Source organism: Takifugu flavidus, chromosome 3 (assembly GCF_003711565.1).
Source record: "Takifugu flavidus isolate HTHZ2018 chromosome 3, ASM371156v2, whole genome shotgun sequence".
NCBI classification, from domain to species: Eukaryota; Metazoa; Chordata; class Actinopteri; order Tetraodontiformes; family Tetraodontidae; genus Takifugu; species Takifugu flavidus.
This window is the reverse complement of record NC_079522.1, coordinates 5692533-5713150: the sequence shown is the minus strand read 5'-3', so window position 1 is coordinate 5713150 and position 20618 is coordinate 5692533. Positions and strand designations below refer to the sequence as shown.

Genomic DNA, 20618 nt, shown 5'->3' with positions numbered 1-20618 from the left:
TACGTTTAATATCATTAAATGTTAAAGGTGACTGGTTTAAAACCTTTTGGTACCTGATTCATTTTCTTCTTCAAATATAAGATATTTTAAATATAATCAGTCCTCGTGAGGACTATAACATCCGCAGCTCCTCAAGGCCCAAAACGAATCGCGGCGTTTGTCTCCCTCTAGTGGCGACAAAAGGACACGCAAGCCCGCACTTGCTCAAAGGGCGGATGCGGGAAAACAAAAACAGTTCACGCCAACGTAGGGAAAAAAGTACACTTCCCTCAGGTGAAACTTTTAATTAAGTCGGTTGATAATGCGCGTGTTAGACCTTGAGAATCTTTAATGTTCCCACAGACTTTCAGAAAGTCTGAAAATCACATAATATTGCAAATGCAATTTTGTCAGTTTGAATTATTTATGGGTTTCCATGGTTTTTCAGACCAGAAACGCCCTATTTTATTGCAATTTGCTAAACGAAATCCGCCTTCTCCATATATCTGTTTTTAGGATAAGGGATAACGTGATATGGTGTGTGTGTCAGAATCAGGGAGGCGGTGGTGTTGGTGGTGTCTCTGCTGTGACTGTGTATCACTTCAGACGCTCAGAGAATTTTTTTAAAGAAGAATTGCGCTCCTCCGCCCTGTCACCACAGCCGCGCGCATTTCCCCGACGTGCCCGTGTTTTCCACAGCATGGTGATCCACACTCCGACTCTGCAGCGCCGCGTTGGTGCATAGCCATCCAATTCCTTCGTCTTTGGACGCCTGATCAGGCGGCGGAACGCACGCACGGGCGGCGCGCAACACCTGTTTCCACCTTCCCAAACGAAGGTAAGTTGCGTCTTGTGGTGGAATTTTCGTTGTCTAAAGGGGGGGAAATAAAGAAATGTGCTGCGAAATAGACCCACTGAACTTTCTTGGGAGTGTTCATGCGGAGTTTTTTGTTTGTTTTCGCAGTTTAATTTATAAATTTCTCCTCTGAAGCTGTCATTTTTCTACTTCAAAACGCGTCGGCGTTTGTTGTTTCGCGTAGTTTCCGGTCAGCAAATACAGGTGGCACACTGGTAAACAACCGTGCTCAGTCAATCGTGGGTAACTCCGCCAATTAATCAGTTAATGAGCGCGGTGACCATGCTCTGACGCGTTTTCCCCACCCTTGGGCGCCTGCATTTGCATTTAACCGCAGAGGTCCATTGACGTGTCCACCAATTCCTCATTAGTGCCAATGCCTCATGATCTAAAATGGCGCCCAGAGCGGTCGCCTTGGTGTCTTGCTGCGTTCTTGTTTGTCTATTTTTGTTTGTTAATTGTGTGTCTGCCTGCTCTTACACCCGTGAAGAGCTATTAAACATCAGGACTCTCACCCCCACGGACTTACTTCCAGTTTTTCTGGCTCCTGCAGCCGACCTGGTCCACTTTTTGGCCCAAAAGGTGAGACGGCGGAGGAGAGGAAGACGGGCCGGTGCCCTGGCGAGACTACGTAGGAGAGGCTCGCGCACGGCGCTGCCTGGGATCTTTCTGTCCAACGCCAACTCACTTTGTAACAAAATGGACGAGCTGAAGTTGCTGATGCGGATTAAAGATTTCTCCACCTCGTGTGTTCTCTGCTTCACTGAAACCTGGTTCAGGAAAGAGACACCGGACAGCGCGCTCCTCCTCGAGGGATTCCAGCTGTTCCGTGCCGACCGCGACCTGGCGCTCTCTGGCAAGAGAGCAGGCGGTGGAGTCTGCTTCTACATCAACAGCGACTGGTGCACTGATGTGACTGTGATCTCCCAGCACTGTTCTCCTGCTTTGGAATACCTCTTCATCAACTGCAGACCCTTCTATTCTCCGCGTGAGTTCGCTTCATTCATTCTGGCCTCTGTTTACATCTCGCCAGATGCGGACGTGCGCGAGGCTCAGCGCACGCTCGCGGACTGTATTCAACAAGTGGAGCGGACCTATCCCGACGCTCTGGTTATCGTGCTTGGTGACTTTAATCAGAGCAACCTGAGATACGAGCTCCCCAGATACAAACAGTTTATCAAATGCCCCACCAGAGCAGAGAACACGCTGGATCACTGCTACACCACAGTGAAGGACGCGTATCGGGCCATCCCCCGTGCTGCGCTAGGACTGTCTGATCACGTGATGGTCCACCTGATCCCCACATACAGACAGAAACTTAAACTAACAAAGCCATCCGTGAGCACCACGAAGAGATGGACCAGTGAGGCTGTGGAGGAGCTGCGCACGTGCTTGGATACAACTGACTGGGACATGTTTAAAGGGGCCACACATGATCTGGATGAGTACACGGACACTGTGACCTCATATATCCACTTTTGTGAGGAGCGCATTCTACCAACGCGCACTAGGGTGAGTTATTCCAATGACAAGCCCTGGTTCACACCGAGACTCAGACAGATCAGGAAAGAAAAGGAAGCAGCGCTGAAAAGTGGAGACAGAGACTGCTACAGAGAGGCCAAATACCGGTTTAGCAAGGAACTGAGGAGAGCTAAATCTGTGTATTCGGAGAAACTTCAGCAGCAGTTTACTGCTAACGACTCTGCTTCTGTGTGGAGAGGCCTGAGGCAGATCACCGACTACAGGCCTCAGGCTTCAAAGGGTCAGGACGACAAAGCCCTTTGTCAGAGCCTGTCCCTCCACTATGCCCGCTTTGACACCTCGTCAGCCATGCCCAACACCTCCCCTCCCCCCAGCGCCACTGCCCCCATGGACCTCACTCCATCAAAGGCAGTCCCCTCCTCCTCCCCCCCTCCACTCACCATCAATCCCCCCCCATCACTTACCACCAGTTCCCCCCTCCTCCCCCCCTTCATTCACCATCAGTGAGCAGGATGTGCGCAGGCAGTTCGCCAGGTTGAACCCGCGCAAGGCCCCTGGCCCGGACGGCGTGTCTCCCTCCACCCTGAGGCACTGCGCAGAGGAGCTGACTCCTGTCTTCACAGACATCTTCAACTCCTCCCTGGAGTCGTGCCAGGTGCCAGCCTGCCTCAAAACCTCAACCATCGTCCCTGTCCCCAAGAAGCCACGGATCACCGGGCTTAACGACTACAGACCTGTGGCGCTCACCTCTGTAGTCATGAAGTCCTTAGAGCGCCTGATCCTGCCACACCTCAAGTCCATCACCACCCCCCTCCTGGATCCACTGCAGTTCGCCTACAGAGCCAACAGATCTGTGGACGACGCGGTCAACCTGGCCCTTCACTCCATCCTGCAGCATCTGGACTCCCCGGGAACCTACGCGAGGATCCTGTTCGTGGACTTCAGCTCTGCATTCAACACCATCCGCCCCGCTCTGCTACAGGACAAGCTGTCCCAGCTTAGTGTGCCTGACTCCCTCTGCAGGTGGATCACTCACTTCCTGACGGATCGGAGGCAGTATGTGCGGCTGGGGAAGAGTCTCGGACTCTGTCTCCATCAGCACTGGATCACCCCAGGGCTGTGTACTTTCCCCCCTCCTCTTCTCCCTGTACACAAACTGCTGCACCTCAAGCCACCAGTCTGTCAAACTGATCAAGTTTGCGGATGACACCACCCTCATCGGTCTCATCTCCAATGGCGATGAGACTGCCTACAGGAGGGAGGTGGCTCAACTGGTGTCCTGGTGCGGACACAACAACCTGCAGCTGAATGCTCAGAAGACAGTGGAGATGATTGTGGACTTCAGGAAAGTCACAGCCCCTTTGCCCCCCCTTGCCCTCATGGACTCCCCCATCACCATCGCGGACTCCTTCCGCTTCCTGGGCACCACCATCACCCGGGACCTTAAGTGGGAGCCAACCATCAGCTCCCTCATCAAGAAGGCCCAGCAAAGGATGTTCTTCTTACGGAAGCTGAGGAAGCTCAAACTGCCTCCCAGGATGTTGGCGCAGTTTTATACGGCCATCATCGAGTCCATCCTCACCTCCTCCATCACCGTGTGGTTTGCTGGTGCCACCGTCAGGGACAGACTGAGGCTGCAGCGCGTCGTGCGCGCTGCCGAGAAGGTGATCGGCTGCAGGCTTCCATCCATCCAGGACCTGTATATCTCCAGGACCCGGAGGTGTGCAGGTCGGATCACGGCCGACCCTTCCCACCCTGGTCACGGACTGTTTTCCCCCCTCCCCTCAGGCAGGAGACCACGGTCCATTCGGACCAAAACCTCCCGCTACACAAACAGCTTCTTCCCCTCTGCCACCAGGCTGCTGAACACCAAGTGACTTATCACTTAAGCACCACGTACAGCAGCCAGTCGGACTCACGAACAATACATTACTCCTGCATGGACCTGCACTATTTCTTACCACTTACCTCTTACCACTTACTATTTATGTATATACTGTATATAAGTCTTATTTTATTTTATTTATCTTATTCTAGTGTGGTCTTCTTTATGTTGAATGTCGCAGCGGCACACCATGACAAATTCCTAGTTTGTGTAATACTGTGTATTACATGAACAATGGCAATAAATCTGCTTCTGATTCTGATTCTGATGCCAGGTCTGCGCAATGGAGCTGAGTCACGTTTCAGCAGAAGTCTCGGAGAGGTTCCAAACTTGATTCTAAACTTGATTCTAAACCTGCTTTTCTGCTACTTTTCTGTGCTTTTAACACGCCAGCCAGTCACATGCCCAATTAACCACTCCGACTTTCACTCCTGAAGCCTTCTTGATCTGCTCTCTCCCCTCAGGGGCCAAAGTGAATGTAATCTCACACCACTGAAATGTTACATAACTTTAAAACCGAAGTGCCATCCTGCCTGTGTGGGAGTTTGCTGTAGATGTGATGTTCCCACTCCCTTGCTGTTGTTTTGCTCGTTAATTCGGTGGAGTAAAAAGGCCCTCTGGGGCCTTTTAGGACCTGTTTCGGATGTACAGGTGCAGACGAGGAGCCAACCTGCTCCCCGAGAGTTTGCTCTGGTTATGCAGAACCACCAACACCGAGGCTGTGATGGCTGGATGATGTGTTCAGAAAAGTGGCATGGCATGTGTGTATTTTTGTGTGTGTGGTGAGGGGGGGGTGCATTCTGCCCCTGTGTTGTGTAGGAGGAGTGTGATCGCAGTGTGCCCGAGCATGACGCTTGGCGCTGTTGGACAGAGTTCAGTCCTCTGCTGAGCAGTCTGTCCTCGGTGCTGGGAGCGGCGCACAGATCCAGTGACCTGACCTGTGTGGAGGCCAGGCTTTCCCCCGGTCACACACAAATCTAAACCATTCCTGGATTAAGCTCTGATCAATGATTGTGCTGAAACAGAGAAAATGACCTCCAAAACCAGGCCGCATGTTTCAATCGACACTAATATTTTCTTGAAATATTGCAATATTTTCATCTATCTCCACCTCCAACGGGGACAAGGCAATGTAATCATACAGAATCTGTGAAATAATCATGTGAGATGGTGAGAAATGAAGTGAAAAGAATCAGCCAATCAGCTGCGGCAAATCAATAAGCCCCGCCCCCTCCATATTTAAGTAGGACAACGTTCTTTAAAATCACGTGGTTCTTTTACAAAGTTGTTAACATGTTAATGGTTGTTTTCTGATCAGTTATGAATTAATTAATAAATGTGAATATTTTAGAACAGAAAATCTTCTCTTTCTGTGTGATGCTGGCGTTCTTGGTTTTACCTGGTGAGTTTCAGCATTCTTCAGGTAGACCAGCATTAATGCAGGCGTTTGTCCTCTTGTGGTCACTCTAACACAACCTGAAATGGGGGATCTAAGTCACGCGTCACTCGCTTCGGTTTGATACCAGTATCTGTTGTTGAATAATGATAACCTGAGCCGCTCCAGACACCTCTGCACCCGCCGGATGTGCTGACACAAAAGTCCAAAACTGAAGAGGATTTTCCAGCGTAGCTTTGACACTCGCGTTACCTAACGCTCCTTTATTTTGGGTGAAGTGCTCCCCGTGCTGACCTCTCATTAGTCACACTCTGAATCATCCAGAGGTCACTGCAGATCACAAAAAGTAGATATGACTTGTCATTCTCACTCAATTATTGTTAAAGGTTAAAACAACGACTGCCGGGTCGATTTATTTATTTTGTGTTTCAATGGCTAAACCGGCGGCACCAGTCCAGTTAATCAAACTGAAACTCGGTTGGTGGTTGGGATAGGGCACTTTACTGAATCTGCATCCACCCTTAACTGACAAATACCTCGATGGCTCTGAATCGTGAACCTACGTGTGGGGCACTGCGTCACGATAATGAACTGCGTCAACCTCTGACCACTGACTTACTGCCCAACCTGCATTGATCCTATTCGTCAAATAAACTATTCTTTTAAATGGGGGTGGGCTCAAAAGCAAAAACCATTTCTTTGTTATTTCCTCTTTGCGTTGTCACTAGTCATCTGTCATACCTAATAGGCTGGCAATGAATGCTAACCTGTTTGTCAATTATGCTGGTATCAGTGCGGGGCTTTTGTGAGGACCGGTTCGCTTAGATTTTTAAGTAAATCTGAAAACAAATGACTACATAAGCTTCCGTTCCAGTCAATAAGTGCTAAATTTACAAGAACATTTTGATTCAGACTCAGTAAATCAGTGAGGGATTTAGATGGAAAACGTCCTTTATCTCCTCCACAACTGTCTTTTTTCATTTCATTAGTTTAATATAGATGTCAAATGACGTACAATATAGGCCAATAGATGTACCACATGCGTAACAATAAACACTCGACTTCTTTCGGGGTTTTGTTCTTTAAATTGAACCGAGCTGTACCTTGACACACCTAATTACAACTGGCCTTTTACTGAAACTCCATGGAAACTCATGTTTCACTAATGCAGACAAACAAGAAAAGCTGGCTTTGTTGAGCTGCACCATTCTTGAGGCGAACCTTGCGCAAACAAGCAATACAAACATCATATCTCACATTTCAGCATGTTTACTGGGTGTTCAGGTGAAAAATGTGCGATACATAACGCTGCCAGCCGGAGGACGCCAGCATGTTAACATATTGTGATGACCGTGAGCGGACATCCTCTCAGTTTCAGAGCAGCCATTGCAGCCTTGCATGGTTGGCTCACCCTTTTGTTACACCAGAGAATTAATAATCTGCTGACTAATATTGATCGTTGCCAGCCTGCCTTGAATGCGCAGCACTGTGTCAATAATGGATCATGTGCAGGAGGCTTCTGAATCTTTGCTTTTCATTTCCTAAAGTTGATGAAATTGATTTCATTTGAACTTTATTAATACAGCTTAAGTTACAGACAAGTTTGTCTCTAAGTGCTTCACAGAAACCCAGAGCCTGGGGTGGGGGGGTACTCCTGCTAAACATCGGGTTATATCCAAACTATGGTGGGTCTCATTACCTGCATAGAAGAGGATCTGTGCTGCATGATGACAACAACGGTGACATGATCCGCTATGAACGACGATATTTTCTAGAAGATGAAATCATGGCTGATGTCCTTTTGACACAGGAAGAAGAAGATTGGCTTGAAGAAATACCCACTAAATTGTGGTCAGTAGGACCCTCTGATGTAGGATTAATTAAAGGAGTATTACCAGTACAAATTAGACCTAAAAGCGAGTACAGGCCTCGTGTGAGGCAATATCCATTAAAAACGGATGCTCGTGAGGGCATCAAACCTGTAATACATGATCTAATCACAGCAGGAGTTCTTGTTAAATGTGATGATTCACCATGTAATACTCCCATTTTTCCAGTAAAGAAACAAACTCCATCTGCAGGATGGCGCATGGTTCAGGACTTACAAGCCGTAAATGATGCAGTAATACAGAGAGCTCCCTGCGTTCCAGATCCATATACGCTCCTGAGTTCTTTAGATCCGAAAGCTAAAGTTTTTACTGTAGTTGATATCAGCAATGCCTTTTTCTCTGTACCTGTTGATAAAGACAGTCAGTTTTGGTTTGCATTCACATATGAAGGCAAATGTTACACTTACACCAGATTACCCCAAGGTTATTGTGAAAGCCCAACTATTTATTCTCAGATGATGACAGCAAGTATGGCTAAATTCCACCCTCCCAGTGGGAGTCAAGTATTGATTTATGTAGATGATGTTTTATTAGCATCTGAAACCTTAGAAGCATGTAAAATAGACACCATAGCACAGAAGAAGGCCATAAAGTAGGCAAAAGTAAACTACAGCTGTGCAAAACTGAAGTAAAGTACTTGGGTCACAACCTGAGTGCAGGAGGAAGAACTATCATAGAAGGCCGTAAAACAGCTATTCTGCAAGCTCCAAAACCACAAACTAAAAAGCAAATGATGTCCTTTTTAGGACTAACTAATGATTGCCGCAACTGGGTGCCAAATTATGCTGAAATTAAAGCACCGTTGCAAAAAATTGATGTATGAAGAAGATTTAAAAATGACTTCTTCACTAAAATGGACTGAAAACGCAGAAAAGGCCTTCCGTGACATGAAGAAGCTTTAGTGTCGAGCACAGCTTTAGCTTTAGCCTTAGATTACAGCAAATCTTTGGTTCAGATGGTTGATTGCAAAGGACATTTTATGACCTCGGTCTTAGCTCAACAATGTGGGACTAAAATGAAATCAATAGCATATTTCTCATCTATACTTGACCTTGTAGCATGTGCTCTTCCACACTGTGTGAAAGCTGTAATCGCAACATCTATGGCTGTGGAAACGAGTGCTTCTATAGTGTTGTTTATACTTAGCCATTAATTAAGTAGGTTATAACTTAGCCATAATTAAGTTAAGAAAATAGGAAATTGTGTTTGCGTGTGAATGGAGGACTAAGCCATTGAAAGAGTTGATAGGAGAACTCTGCTAGTCCTGTGTTTTATTATTTTGCCTCATAGGAAAACGAAGTACTGGTGATCAGGGGACAAAGGACGGGTTTCATCCCTTAAAACTAACACCGCTGTGCAGATAGTGCACGGTAGAAGGGTTAGGGTTAGTGTCCTCCCTTTGACTGTGTGCCAGAGAACTTTTCTGTGAGACCACATAGTACAAAATGACGCTGTTCAAGAAAAAGGATGTCGAACTTGAGGGGGATGAAAAGTTTGTGGAAGGAGATGCAGAAGGTTCGGGGAAAATAAGTCAGGAAAGGTGGAGAAGAAAGTTGAATCTTTCAGGCAAACTCTGCACTACAGATATTCTGGAGTTGCAGACAAACCTGGAAATTGAGTAAGTTGTAAGTTGAGAGACATCTAGATGGAACAAAGTAAGTTGAGAGACATAGATGGAACAAAGTAAGTTGAGAGACATATAGATGGAACAAAGTAAGTTGAGAGATATAGCCATAGGAAAGACATAGGAAAGTGTGACGGCCCGCCCAGGTGTTTTGTTTTGGTTACCCAGAGACTGGGTGGGTCGTCAGTGAGACTGGTTTCACCTGCGAGCTGGGAGGAGCCAGAGGACACATAAAGGGGCGGTTCTCCTTTGTCTCGGTCTCTGGCTGGGCTGCTGCCACCATACCTCATGGCCGTCTCATCATTTTGGTTTGGGTTTCTCAATAAAATATTTAGATGATTTGATCGTTCTGTGTGCTGATTCCCTCTATTTGTTACAACTTTGCACAAAACAGATGACGGAGAACCACATGACTGCCAAGAATTAGCTGAACAAACTGCAAAAAGTAGAAGTGATTTAGATCAACCTTTAAAAGCTGGAGCATTTTTGTTTATAGATGGCTCATCAAAGAAAAATGAGCAACCTTAAAAGAAGACATCTATGTATGACCAGCAGGAAAATCTATCCTACCAAAAAATCTGTGTAAATATGCTGCTATATTGAGCCATGGTGTAACACATGTCTCAACAGGAGGGATGGTAGGATAGATACAGCAGCATTATACAACCTATGGATTTAATTCTTATTCAAAAAATGTTTGTAGAACATGTCTGACGTGTGCAAGACATAATCCACAGGGAAATCTGACACCAAGGAGAGGGAAATTTCCTCCTCCCCAATATCCATTCCAAACTATACATATGGACTTCATAGAATTAAATAAAAGTGAAGAAAAATTACTCTGATAATGGTACTCATTTTGTAAATCAAGTTGTTCAGATCAGAAAGATCAGTGTTATGTTTCATATTGACTTAAAACACCATCGCTCCTATTATCCTCAGAGCGCAGGTTTAGTTGAAAGAACTAATGGCACTATTAAAAACAGACTGAAGAAATGCATGACACAATGTGTTGATTTGGCTAAGCTCTATATAAACATTACAAGCACCGCAGGCCTAACTCCTTATGAGATCTTATTTGGAAGACCGTACAGGCTTCCTCAGTTCAAAAACTACTGGGAGACAAATGATGAGTCTAATCTAGCTGATTACATGAGAAGAATGTTAGAAAAACAAAAACAAGGTCATGAAACTGAGACGCCCTCTGTCTCCCAACAGAAAATCCAACCGGTGGAGCCAGGCGATTGGGTCCTAGTGAGAAGCGTAAAAAAAAAAAAAGAAACACTGGTATTCACCTAAGTGGGAAGGACCTGACCAAGTTATTTTGTCTACACCTACTGCTGCTAAAATAGCTGAAAGATCAACCTGGGTACACCTCAGTCATTGCAAGAAGGTCATTTCTGTTGAAAACTCCAAACAGGAAGGTGATGCAAAGTCTGATAATAGGGTGGACTTAGACGAAAAGAGTCTGGGTAGACCCGAAAGTCAGTGAAGGTTTCAGAGCCGCCGACTTACTTAGGGAGGCTACTTCAACAGGTTATGGTCCATAAATAGTGTACCGATTTCATAAACATCACAAGGACAGCAGCGGGTAAAATAAACAAAAGATAATTTTTAGGAAAAAAAAAAAAGGGAAATACAGAGGATTGGCTGATGCTGTAGCATACTAGCCACGGTGCTAACTGTAATCATAGTATTCCTGACAATCACAATAGTTATACAAAGTCTCCAACTCAGTTGAAATCAAATAAGTTAAAATGACTCCCAAGTGGCTGCAGAATGCAATTAAATGTTTGGGAGTGTGTATTTTCTTCATATGTTTGTTTTTATTTGTATGATACCTCTGGAAACCCCCAGGTTTAAGATTGAATGTTACCAAAATACGGCATGGCAAGCGAAGTGCAAATAACAACCTAAAGGACCAATGTGGCAACAGCAGGTCAGCTCTTATGCTGTATTTGACCTGTAAGCTTTTCATTCACCTGAAGCTCACCAGCTCCATTATTTCAGCTTCACTTCTTTAACACCTCTTTAATCGCTTGTTCGTTCTGAAAGTAGCTCTGATACAATTTTCAATGCAAAACGAAAAACTGTTCTTACTGTAAAATGATGTATGTTTTTCGTCTGTTGGAAAGTTCATTTGTTGCACCCTGCTGTTCATGCATGCATTATAATGTTCTGAAGTTGTGTCTCTGTTATTTATTTTATTTCTGGTAGTGGTGTGGGGATGAGAGACTGTTTGATACAGGACTATGTGCTTAAAAACACTTCTTATGCTAATTTCTGTGTTCCCTACGTTGGCTGATCAATTAGTCACTCACACGCATGGATTTATGCCTGAACAGTGACGTCGTAATAAAAGATCTACATGGTTATCTGAAAATGTTCCTGCGTATATTGACGCCATCGGTGTGCCACGCAGTGTTCCAGATGAGTATAAATTAGTGGATCAAGTAGCTGCTGGTTTTGAATCTTCTATCTGTTGGTGGTGTACAATAAATAAGAATGTAGACAGGATCAACTACATCCATTACAATGTTCAACGTTTAGGAAATTGGACTCAGAGCGGTTATGAGGCTGTTCATAGTCAACTGTCGGCCACTTCCCTTATGGCATTCCAGAACAGGATCGCAGTGGATATGTTGTTAGCTGAGAAAGGTGGTGTGTGTGCTGTGTTCGGAGATCAATTTGGCACCTTCATTCCTAACAACACTGCGTCGGATGGGAGTCTCACACTGGCCATAGAAGGCCTTCGCATCCTGAACAGCAAGATGAAGGAGCACTGAGGAGCAAAGACCGCGATGTGGGACGAATGGATGAATGTGTTTGGGAAGTATAAGACATTGGTTACATCTATTCTAATTTCTGTAGCTGTTTTTACTGCAATCCTTACCTTGTGTGGATGTTGTTGTATTCCCTGCCTGCGTTCTCTTATTAACCGCCTTATCACCACAGCTATCGCTCCCATGGAAAAACCGTATGGCTGAATTGTATCCCTTAATTTACAGACAAGAGCTGGATTTGACTATAGACTCTGAAGACTACGAGTGAATTGAACTAATTTTCCCCTGAGTGTACCGGTAAATATATTTGTGTTCATAAACATGACTTTGAAAATCTACTGGAAGAGATTGTTAAATGACTATGAGAATTTGAATAAAGTACATCTTGAATTTGAAGCAAATATGTGATAAACAGGAGGGAAATGTTAGATCCATTATATTAAAGTTATCTCTTATTTGCTTTTACCTTGTTATATTCTTTATTCTTGTTATATTGCTTCTCATTACTTAATGTTTCTTATTATTTGCTAATGCTTAATGTTCATGATGCTTGGTATGTCAACTTGAACTTCTCTGATCAAGGGCGACAGAAATGCGGCGGCTGTCGGAGAAGTGGCATTGACTGGAGACAGAGCTGCAGAGCATGACACAGGAGCTGTTCTCTTAATCTGTCTGATATAGAAGAATGTGCTGTTTGTGAGCTAAGCTAATCAAATCAGTGAAGGTCTACGTATAATCTCACCATTATGATTTACAGTCTCTTGCTCTGTTTGAGATCTGCTATCTTGTGTTTTCCCCCTCCCTTAGACACATTTGACTTCTGTAACTAGGAACCTCCTAATTCCAATAAAAGAAGGATGGCGGGAGGTGTGCGTCAGAACTTGTTGGAGATCTGTAACTGAGCACATCTCTCCGTTCTCCTTGCAAGTAAAATTCAGAACTGTTGTCTTTGCCTCATTTGTTTTTCTCGTGTTTCAGGTCGTTTGAACCTAACAGTGGTGCAGTTCCCAAAAACAATCAAATGTGGAAAAAGAGAAGGGCTCTAAACTGTTTCTGACTGCAATCTCTATCTATATCAGTCTTCTAACTTAATTAAAAGATCAGGAGTTCTTTTTAACGCTGTTGTTTTGAAGCCCAAAGTAGCATTGAGAGGAAACAGCTACTAGCTAAGCATTCTATTGCAGTAGTTATGTCCACAGATATACCAAGAACTGCTTATTCCTGAAAAATGCACAGCATTTTCACCATAGGTTGATACCCTGTGCTGTGCTATCGCTAGGATCTAGGCTGTTAGCTGGTTGGATTGTTGGGTTCTCTGACGGCGGCCTGGCAAAAAGCTATGGAAGAAAGCTCAACTACACATTAAACCTACTAACAGAACACTGTGGATGGGGCATAGTTATGATGATACGGAGCCACAAAATGTGGGGAATATGCTAATTCATTTTCCTCATTGTTAGCATGATGTACACACAGTATGAAAAGTATCATTGTTTGACGTAAGAGGGATTTTTTAAAACTAAAAACTTCCGTTAAGCACAGGGCAAAAGCCAAACACAAACTGTCACGGAAAACTGATTGATTCTCTTGTACAGGAAGGAGGAAGAAGTTGGGAGCAGCCCCTCCAGCAGCAACCCAGATAAAAAGTTACTTTGTCCAGACAACAAAACTGTTGATCATAACTCAGATTGTTCAACCTACTGTACACCTAAGAGGCTGTGACAACAAAAGTGGTCATGGGTATCACGGTTATTTTAGAAACACATACGTACATGATTCATAAATACAGAACATTAGTCATGGTAGTAATGATGATGCAAAACACTGCAGGTCATCTCTTGTCAGGGAAACTTTTACAGTCAACTACATGCTGCACTTTGATGACCTGGAATCACAAGTCCTGTGAAAACATTGGATATGTCAAACCCGTAAAACACCTCAGAAAGTTTTAGGGTTTAGTTAGTTTAGTTAGGATATTGGGTATTTCTATTTTGGAATTTTTTGCTTTTACCCTTGAAAATTCTGTTGTGTTTAACGAGAGTGGTGGACATGTGAATGTTTGATACTTTAATCTAAGAAATGTTGAGATCCTGAGTTTAGGATTTACAAAAAGGATCTCCGTGAATGACTTGTGACAATCATGAGATGCAAAAGGCCCTCAAAAAGCTCCTGCAACGATCCGAACGTTCTGTTATTATCCAGACGGTGGACTTGTCCATCTTTCTGCGTTCTGATTAGGGAGGCTCCATGTTCATGAGAACACAAAGGCCATATTGATGCAAAAGTACCTGCGCGGGCATTGACAAACCGGTTTCTGGAAAAGTAAATAAAGCAAGGGAACTTGGCAAAGAAAAATGTAAAACAGGTTTTTCCAAATATTGGATGAATAAAGAAATAAAGAACATTATTTCTAGTATTTTATTGAGTCTACAAATGTGATTTTGACTTGTTAACTTAAATAATAATTCGACCCCTCAAGGTTTGTGTCCAAAGGAGGAAATTAACTATTTCAGGGTCATTATTGTCTCTCAACGGGCTAAAGGAGTTTCACTTTTGCTCTACAATGAAGAAGTTTTAGTTCAATTTCCAGTGAACTCAAGCCGGTCACATGATTTTAATAAAAAAAAAAAAAAACCGGTTAGACACCTTCAGGAATGGGCAGAGGCTTGTTGATTTATTTTTGTTCTTTACGTCAAACGGGCTCTCAAGCTCCACCCTGGAAAACTGGAACTTTTTTGGAGATGCAACATTTCTCTGCCCCTCAGCTTAAATAGTGGTGCAGGAAGAGCTGTCACACAGTCACCTGAGGCTTTGCCAAGAGAAGCTGCTGGAACAAGACCTCCACCTGCGAACTAGCCATTGAAAGAGTTGATAGGAGAACTCTGCTAGTCCTGTGTTTTATTATTTTGCCTCATAGGAAAACGAAGTACTGGTGATCAGGGGACAAAGGACGGGTTTCATCCCTTAAAACTAACACCGCTGTGCAGATAGTGCACGGTAGAAGGGTTAGGGTTAGTGTCCTCCCTATGAGGCCAGAGAACTTTTCTGTGAGACCACATAGTACAAAATGACGCTGTTCAAGAAAAAGGATGTCGAACTTGAGGGGGATGAAAAGTTTGTGGAAGGAGATGCAGAAGGTTCGGGGAAAATAAGTCAGGAAAGGTGGAGAAGAAAGTTGAATCTTTCAGGCAAACTCTGCACTACAGATATTCTGGAGTTGCAGACAAACCTGGAAATTGAGAAGTAAGTTGAGAGACATCTAGATGGAACAAAGTAAGTTGAGAGACATAGATGGAACAAAGTAAGTTGAGAGACATAGATGGAACAAAGTAAGTTGAGAGATATAGCCATAGGAAAGACATAGGAAAGGCACAAAACAGATGACGGAGAACCACATGACTGCCAAGAATTAGCTGAACAAACTGCAAAAAGTAGAAGTGATTTAGATCAACCTTTAAAAGCTGGAGCATTTTTGTTTATAGATGGCTCATCAAAGAAAAATGAGCAACCTTAAAAGAAGACATCTATGTATGACCAGCAGGAAAATCTATCCTACCAAAAAATCTGTGTAAATATGCTGCTATATTGAGCCATGGTGTAACACATGTCTCAACAGGAGGGATGGTAGGATAGATACAGCAGCATTATACAACCTATGGATTTAATTCTTAAAGTAAATAAAGCAAGGGAACTTGGCAAAGAAAAATGTAAAACAGGTTTTTCCAAATATTGGATGAATAAAGAAATAAAGAACATTATTTCTAGTATTTTATTGAGTCTACAAATGTGATTTTGACTTGTTAACTTAAATAATAATTCGACCCCTCAAGGTTTGTGTCCAAAGGAGGAAATTAACTATTTCAGGGTCATTATTGTCTCTCAACGGGCTAAAGGAGTTTCACTTTTGCTCTACAATGAAGAAGTTTTAGTTCAATTTCCAGTGAACTCAAGCCGGTCACATGATTTTAATTTAAAAAAAAAAAACCGGTTAGACACCTTCAGGAATGAGCAGAGGCTTGTTGATTTATGTTTGTTCTTTACGTCAAATGGGCTCTCAAGCCCCACCCTGGAAAACTGGAACTTTTTTGGAGATGCAACATTTCTCTGCCCCTCAGCTTAAATAGTGGTGCAGGAAGAGCTGTCACACAGTCACCTGAGGCTTTGCCAAGAGAAGCTGCTGGAACAAGACCTCCACCTGCGAACTACACCTGAGAATAAAACAAACTTTTTTATCGCTACCAAGGAAAGGAACTCCTGCACAGGTTGGAGAAATTTAACTTTAATTTCACTTTTGGAGGAAAATATCACAAATTTTGTTTCTAATTCCTTAATTGATCATTTTATACAATTTCAAACCAGTTATTATCACAGTCAATGAGAAATGAATGATTTTTATGCTCTTAAAATGTAAAAAAACCCCAAAAAGCTGTTAGGGTTCGTGAGACCCGAACGCAGGCAAGATGCAGTGATGAATAATCCATTCATTCATTCATTCATTCTCCACCGCTTATCCGGGGTCGGGTCGCGGGGGCAGCAGCCTAAGCAGAGAAGCCCAGACTTCCCTCTCCCCAGCTACTTCCTCTAGCTCATCCGGAGGGATCCCCAGGCGTTCCCAGACCAGTCGAGAGACATAGTCTCTCCAACGTGTCCTGGGTCTTCCCGGGGGTCTCCTACCGGAGGGACATGCCCTGAACACCTCACCAGGGAGGCGTCCAGGGGGCATCCTAACTAGATGCCCAAGCCACCTCATCTGGCTCCTCTCAACGCGGAGGAGCAGCGACTCTACTCCGAGCTCCTCCCGGATGGCAGAGCTTCTCACCCTATCTCTAAGGGAGAGCCCAGCCACCCTACGGAGGAAGCTCATTTCAGCCGCTTGTACCCGTGATCTTGTTCTTTCGGTCATTACCCAACGCTCATGACCATAGGTGAGGGTAGGAACAAAGATCGACCGGTAAATCGAGAGCTTCGCCTTTTGGCTCAGCTCTCTCTTCACCACTACGGACCGGTGTAGAGTCCGCATTACTGCAGACGCCGCACCGATCCGCCTGTCGATCTCCCGCTCCATTCTCCCCTCACTCGTGAACAAGACCCCGAGGTACTTGAACTCCTCCACTTGGGGCAGGATCTCCTCCTTGACCCGGAGAAGGCACTCCACCTTTTTCCGGTTGAGAACCATGGCCTCGGATTTGGAGGTGCTGATTTTCATCCCAGCCGCTTCACATGCGGCGGCGAACCGATCCAGTGATAGTTGGAGGTCACGGGCCGATGACGCCAACAGGACCACATCATCTGCAAAAAGCAGAGACCTGATCCTGAGGTCACCAAACCGGACCCCTTCAACATCATGACTGCACCTAGAAATTCTGTCCATAAAAATTATGAACAGAATCGGTGACAAAGGGCAGCCCTGGCGGAGACCAACCCTCACCAGAAACGAGTTCGACTTACTGCCAGCAATTCGGACCAAACTCTGGCACCGATCGTACAGGGAGCGGACGGCCCGTATCAGCGGGCCCGACACCCCATACTTTCGAGAACCCCCCACAGGATCCCCCGAGGGACACGGTCGAATGCCTTCTCCAAGTCCACAAAACACATGTGGACTGGTTGGGCAAACTCCCATGCACCCTCGAAGACCCTGCTGAGGGTGTAGAGCTGGTCCACTGTTCCACGCCCAGGACGAAAACCACATTGCTCCTCCTGAATCCGAGGTTCGACTATCCGGCGGACCCTCCTCTCCAGTACCCCTGAATAGACCTTACCAGGGAGGCTGAGGAGGTTGATCCCCCTATAGTTGGAACACACCCTCCGGTCCCCCTTCTTAAAAAGAGGGACTACCACCCCGGTCTGCCAATCCAGCGGCACTGCCCCCGATGTCCACGCGATGTTGCAGAGTCGAGTCAACCATGACAGCCCTACAACATCCAGAGCCTTAAGGAACTCCGGGTGGATCTCATCCACCCCCGGGGCCTTGCCACCGAGGAGTTTTTTGACTACCTCGGCAACTTCAGCCCCGGAGATATGAGAGCCCATCTCCAGGTCCCCAGGCCCTACTTCCTCACTGGAAGGCGTGTTGGTGGGATTGAGGAGGTCCTCGAAGTATTCTGTGAGGGTGATGTTTGGTCACCCGCGCTGTTCGTTTACTAGACTCAGATCAACCACACAGACAACAGGAGGCCTTGCAAGGGAGAGCTGACGAGCAGTTCAAGCTTCCTCTCTCAACTCCGTCCGTCTGCTGCTCGCTCTCCTCTTTTATTTGGTTCACACAACATTTGTATCAAAACAACTTCATGATTCCTTCTCCTCCTATCTCTACGACTTCCTCGTGTCCTTGAACATGATACCTCCCAGTGCTGGGAACATAACAGCTACAATACTTGAGTCAAACACTCATACATTCTTTTTGATTAAACATTCTAAATCTACTTACTATACTTACTATAGCATTGAAACGATAATAGTAATAACAACAATAATTCTTCTCACATTTCCCTCCTGTTTATCGTTAAATGCGTCTAGATTCTCATTGTCAGTATTACATCATTTCATTTCATGAAATTTAAATGCATTACGTCATTTTCCTAGAAACACATTTCTTACACTCAGAGTTCAACATGGGTACAGCTTAAGACATCTCAAACATTTCATTTACATCTTGCATCACATTTGTCCATTCTTCTTCTGATTCCTCTTCATCGTTGTCCAGTAGAGATCGTTCTTCCACCTGCAGCAAAGTACTAGTAACAGCTGATCCCACGAGCCGGCCAATGCAACCCCGAACAAGAGGTACTACACAGCAAGCTAGTATGGCTAATACTAGCAGCACTATCCCTATCATCATTCCTATCTTGAACAACAGTTCCCTCCACCTTGACAACATCCCTGTAAGCCAATCTGGTGGGGGACTACCATCATCAATCATAGCTCTCTGTAGCTTAGTTAAATTTTTCAATGCGCTATCTATCAGGTGACCGTCCGCATCATTCTCTGGGATGAACGTACAACAGTAATCTCCTACCATTGCACAAACTCCTCCCTGGGGGGCCGTTATGAGATCTAAGGCCATCCTATTCTGCATGGTCATCAGTCTTAGCGCTGTCATTTCTTCCTTGACTCCTGTGAGAGCAACTTTTGTCAAATTAGTAAATACTTTCAACCTGTAATCAACTGTTTCCAATCTCAATATGTTCTTTCCTACTCCTATCCACGGAAAGAGTGTCATGGTCACTTTATCTCCGGTTGACCAATGCTTAAACTCTTGTGGTACGTCTGTGCCCCACACTGAGTCGTGTGGTTTGCATAACAGTATGTGTGATTTATTGCACCTAGCACAGGGAATCTGAATCTATTGGCTTTCCCTGCCATTGTCCGTAGTGGCTCTTGGGTGCAGTTGCTGCGAGTGAACCACGTTCCGTCCAACAACTTGAGTGTGAAGTTCGTGTCACGGCTTAGCCCTATGTGGACAAAGCACTGTCCTACACTCCCTGTCATCGGTTCAGCAGTTACTCGCGGTGTATGCACAGAAACTGGTAGCATAGAACAAACGTAACAACGAGAATGATTCTGTGTCCGAGCTGTGAAATTAGCATAGCGCCACCATGTATTCAAACTGTAAGTGTGTGAGGACTCTGGATCTTGTTCTAACCATGAATGTTCTAAGTGGCTAACTACGGTGCGTTTAGCGCGCGCATAGCTCTCATCCTGTCTCAGAGCATCTTTCTGTCCCTGATTACCTCCCTCCTGTCGGAAGTCCCAAAGACCAAAACTCACGAGTCCCACCGTCACAGCACTCACCACAATTAGGAAGAACAACTTCATTTCCTTTTAGATCCTCTTCACAGGTTCCGACGGGGTTCAGCCGTTGCTGGACCTATACAGGCCGTCAGCCGTTTACGGACTAACCGCCACTGCTCCCTCGCCTTCACCTGGAAGAATTTTCTGTTTCTTACAATGGGAAAGGTGTATCCACGACAGTTTCCCGTCCACTCGAACTGCAGTCTTTGTGGTCAGCTGTACTTGATAAGGACCTTCCCATCTAGTCGTGTTCCACCTCTTCCGCGCAAACTTCTTCACCCACACGTAGTCGCCCGGTCGAATGGGTTCCTGGGGGGTGGAATCTGTGGAAGACACAGGACTAGGCAGAACATTTACTGTATTCACACATCGGTTAAGTAACACTTTTTTCAGATAATCTGCTATTGTTTCCTCAACATGTTTTAGCTCATTTGTTGTTGCAAAGTATGGTAGGCAATAAGGCCGCCCATATAATGCTTCAAAGGGTGTGATGCCTGTTTTCTTGTGTGGTGTTATGTGCATCCATAATTTCACCAGGTCGAGACAAAACATCCAGTTCTTTCCTGTCTCGTCCATACATTTCTTCAGTCTGTTCTTAATAGTACCGTTGACTCTTTCAACCAATCCTGCACTCTGAGGGTGGTATGCGCAGTGATTCTTCAAATCAATGTCCAAAGTTACTCCTACAGTTTTCACTATCTCATTTACAAAATGGCTTCCATTGTCGCTCCAGATGACCTTCGGGATGCCAAACCTGGGAATGATCTCTCTACATACAACTTTTGCTACTGTCAGTGCATCTGCTTTTGCTGTGGGGAAAATTTCTACCCACCTAGTAAATCCATCTAACACTACTAGACAATATTGTTTACCTTCACATGGTGTTAGCTGAATAAAATCTAGAAAAACTGTGTGAAATGGATGATTTGG

General features: G+C 44.9%; 2 protein-coding genes across 3 annotated transcripts in view; both read left to right on the top strand.

The window, feature by feature from the left end:
* Positions 1-341: 341 nt before the first annotated feature.
* The window catches only part of LOC130522141 (galactose-3-O-sulfotransferase 3-like), a 36444-nt gene continuing 16167 nt past the window's right edge, over positions 342-20618 (top strand). Inside the window, exon 1 of one of the 2 annotated variants that reach the window (XM_057026195.1) lies at positions 342-817. The gene's annotated coding sequence lies outside the window, so the exon portion shown is untranslated. Of the gene's footprint in view, positions 818-15949; positions 16157-20618 lie in introns of those variants that run through there. The other variant, XM_057026194.1, reaches the window with a different exon arrangement.
* The window catches only part of LOC130522140 (uncharacterized), a 38151-nt gene continuing 18396 nt past the window's right edge, over positions 864-20618 (top strand). Inside the window, exon 1 of the mRNA XM_057026193.1 lies at positions 864-2930. Coding sequence (XP_056882173.1) covers positions 1229-2824 — 1596 coding nt within the window. The 5' untranslated portion in view covers positions 864-1228 and the 3' untranslated portion in view covers positions 2825-2930. The remainder of the gene's footprint in view (positions 2931-20618) is intronic.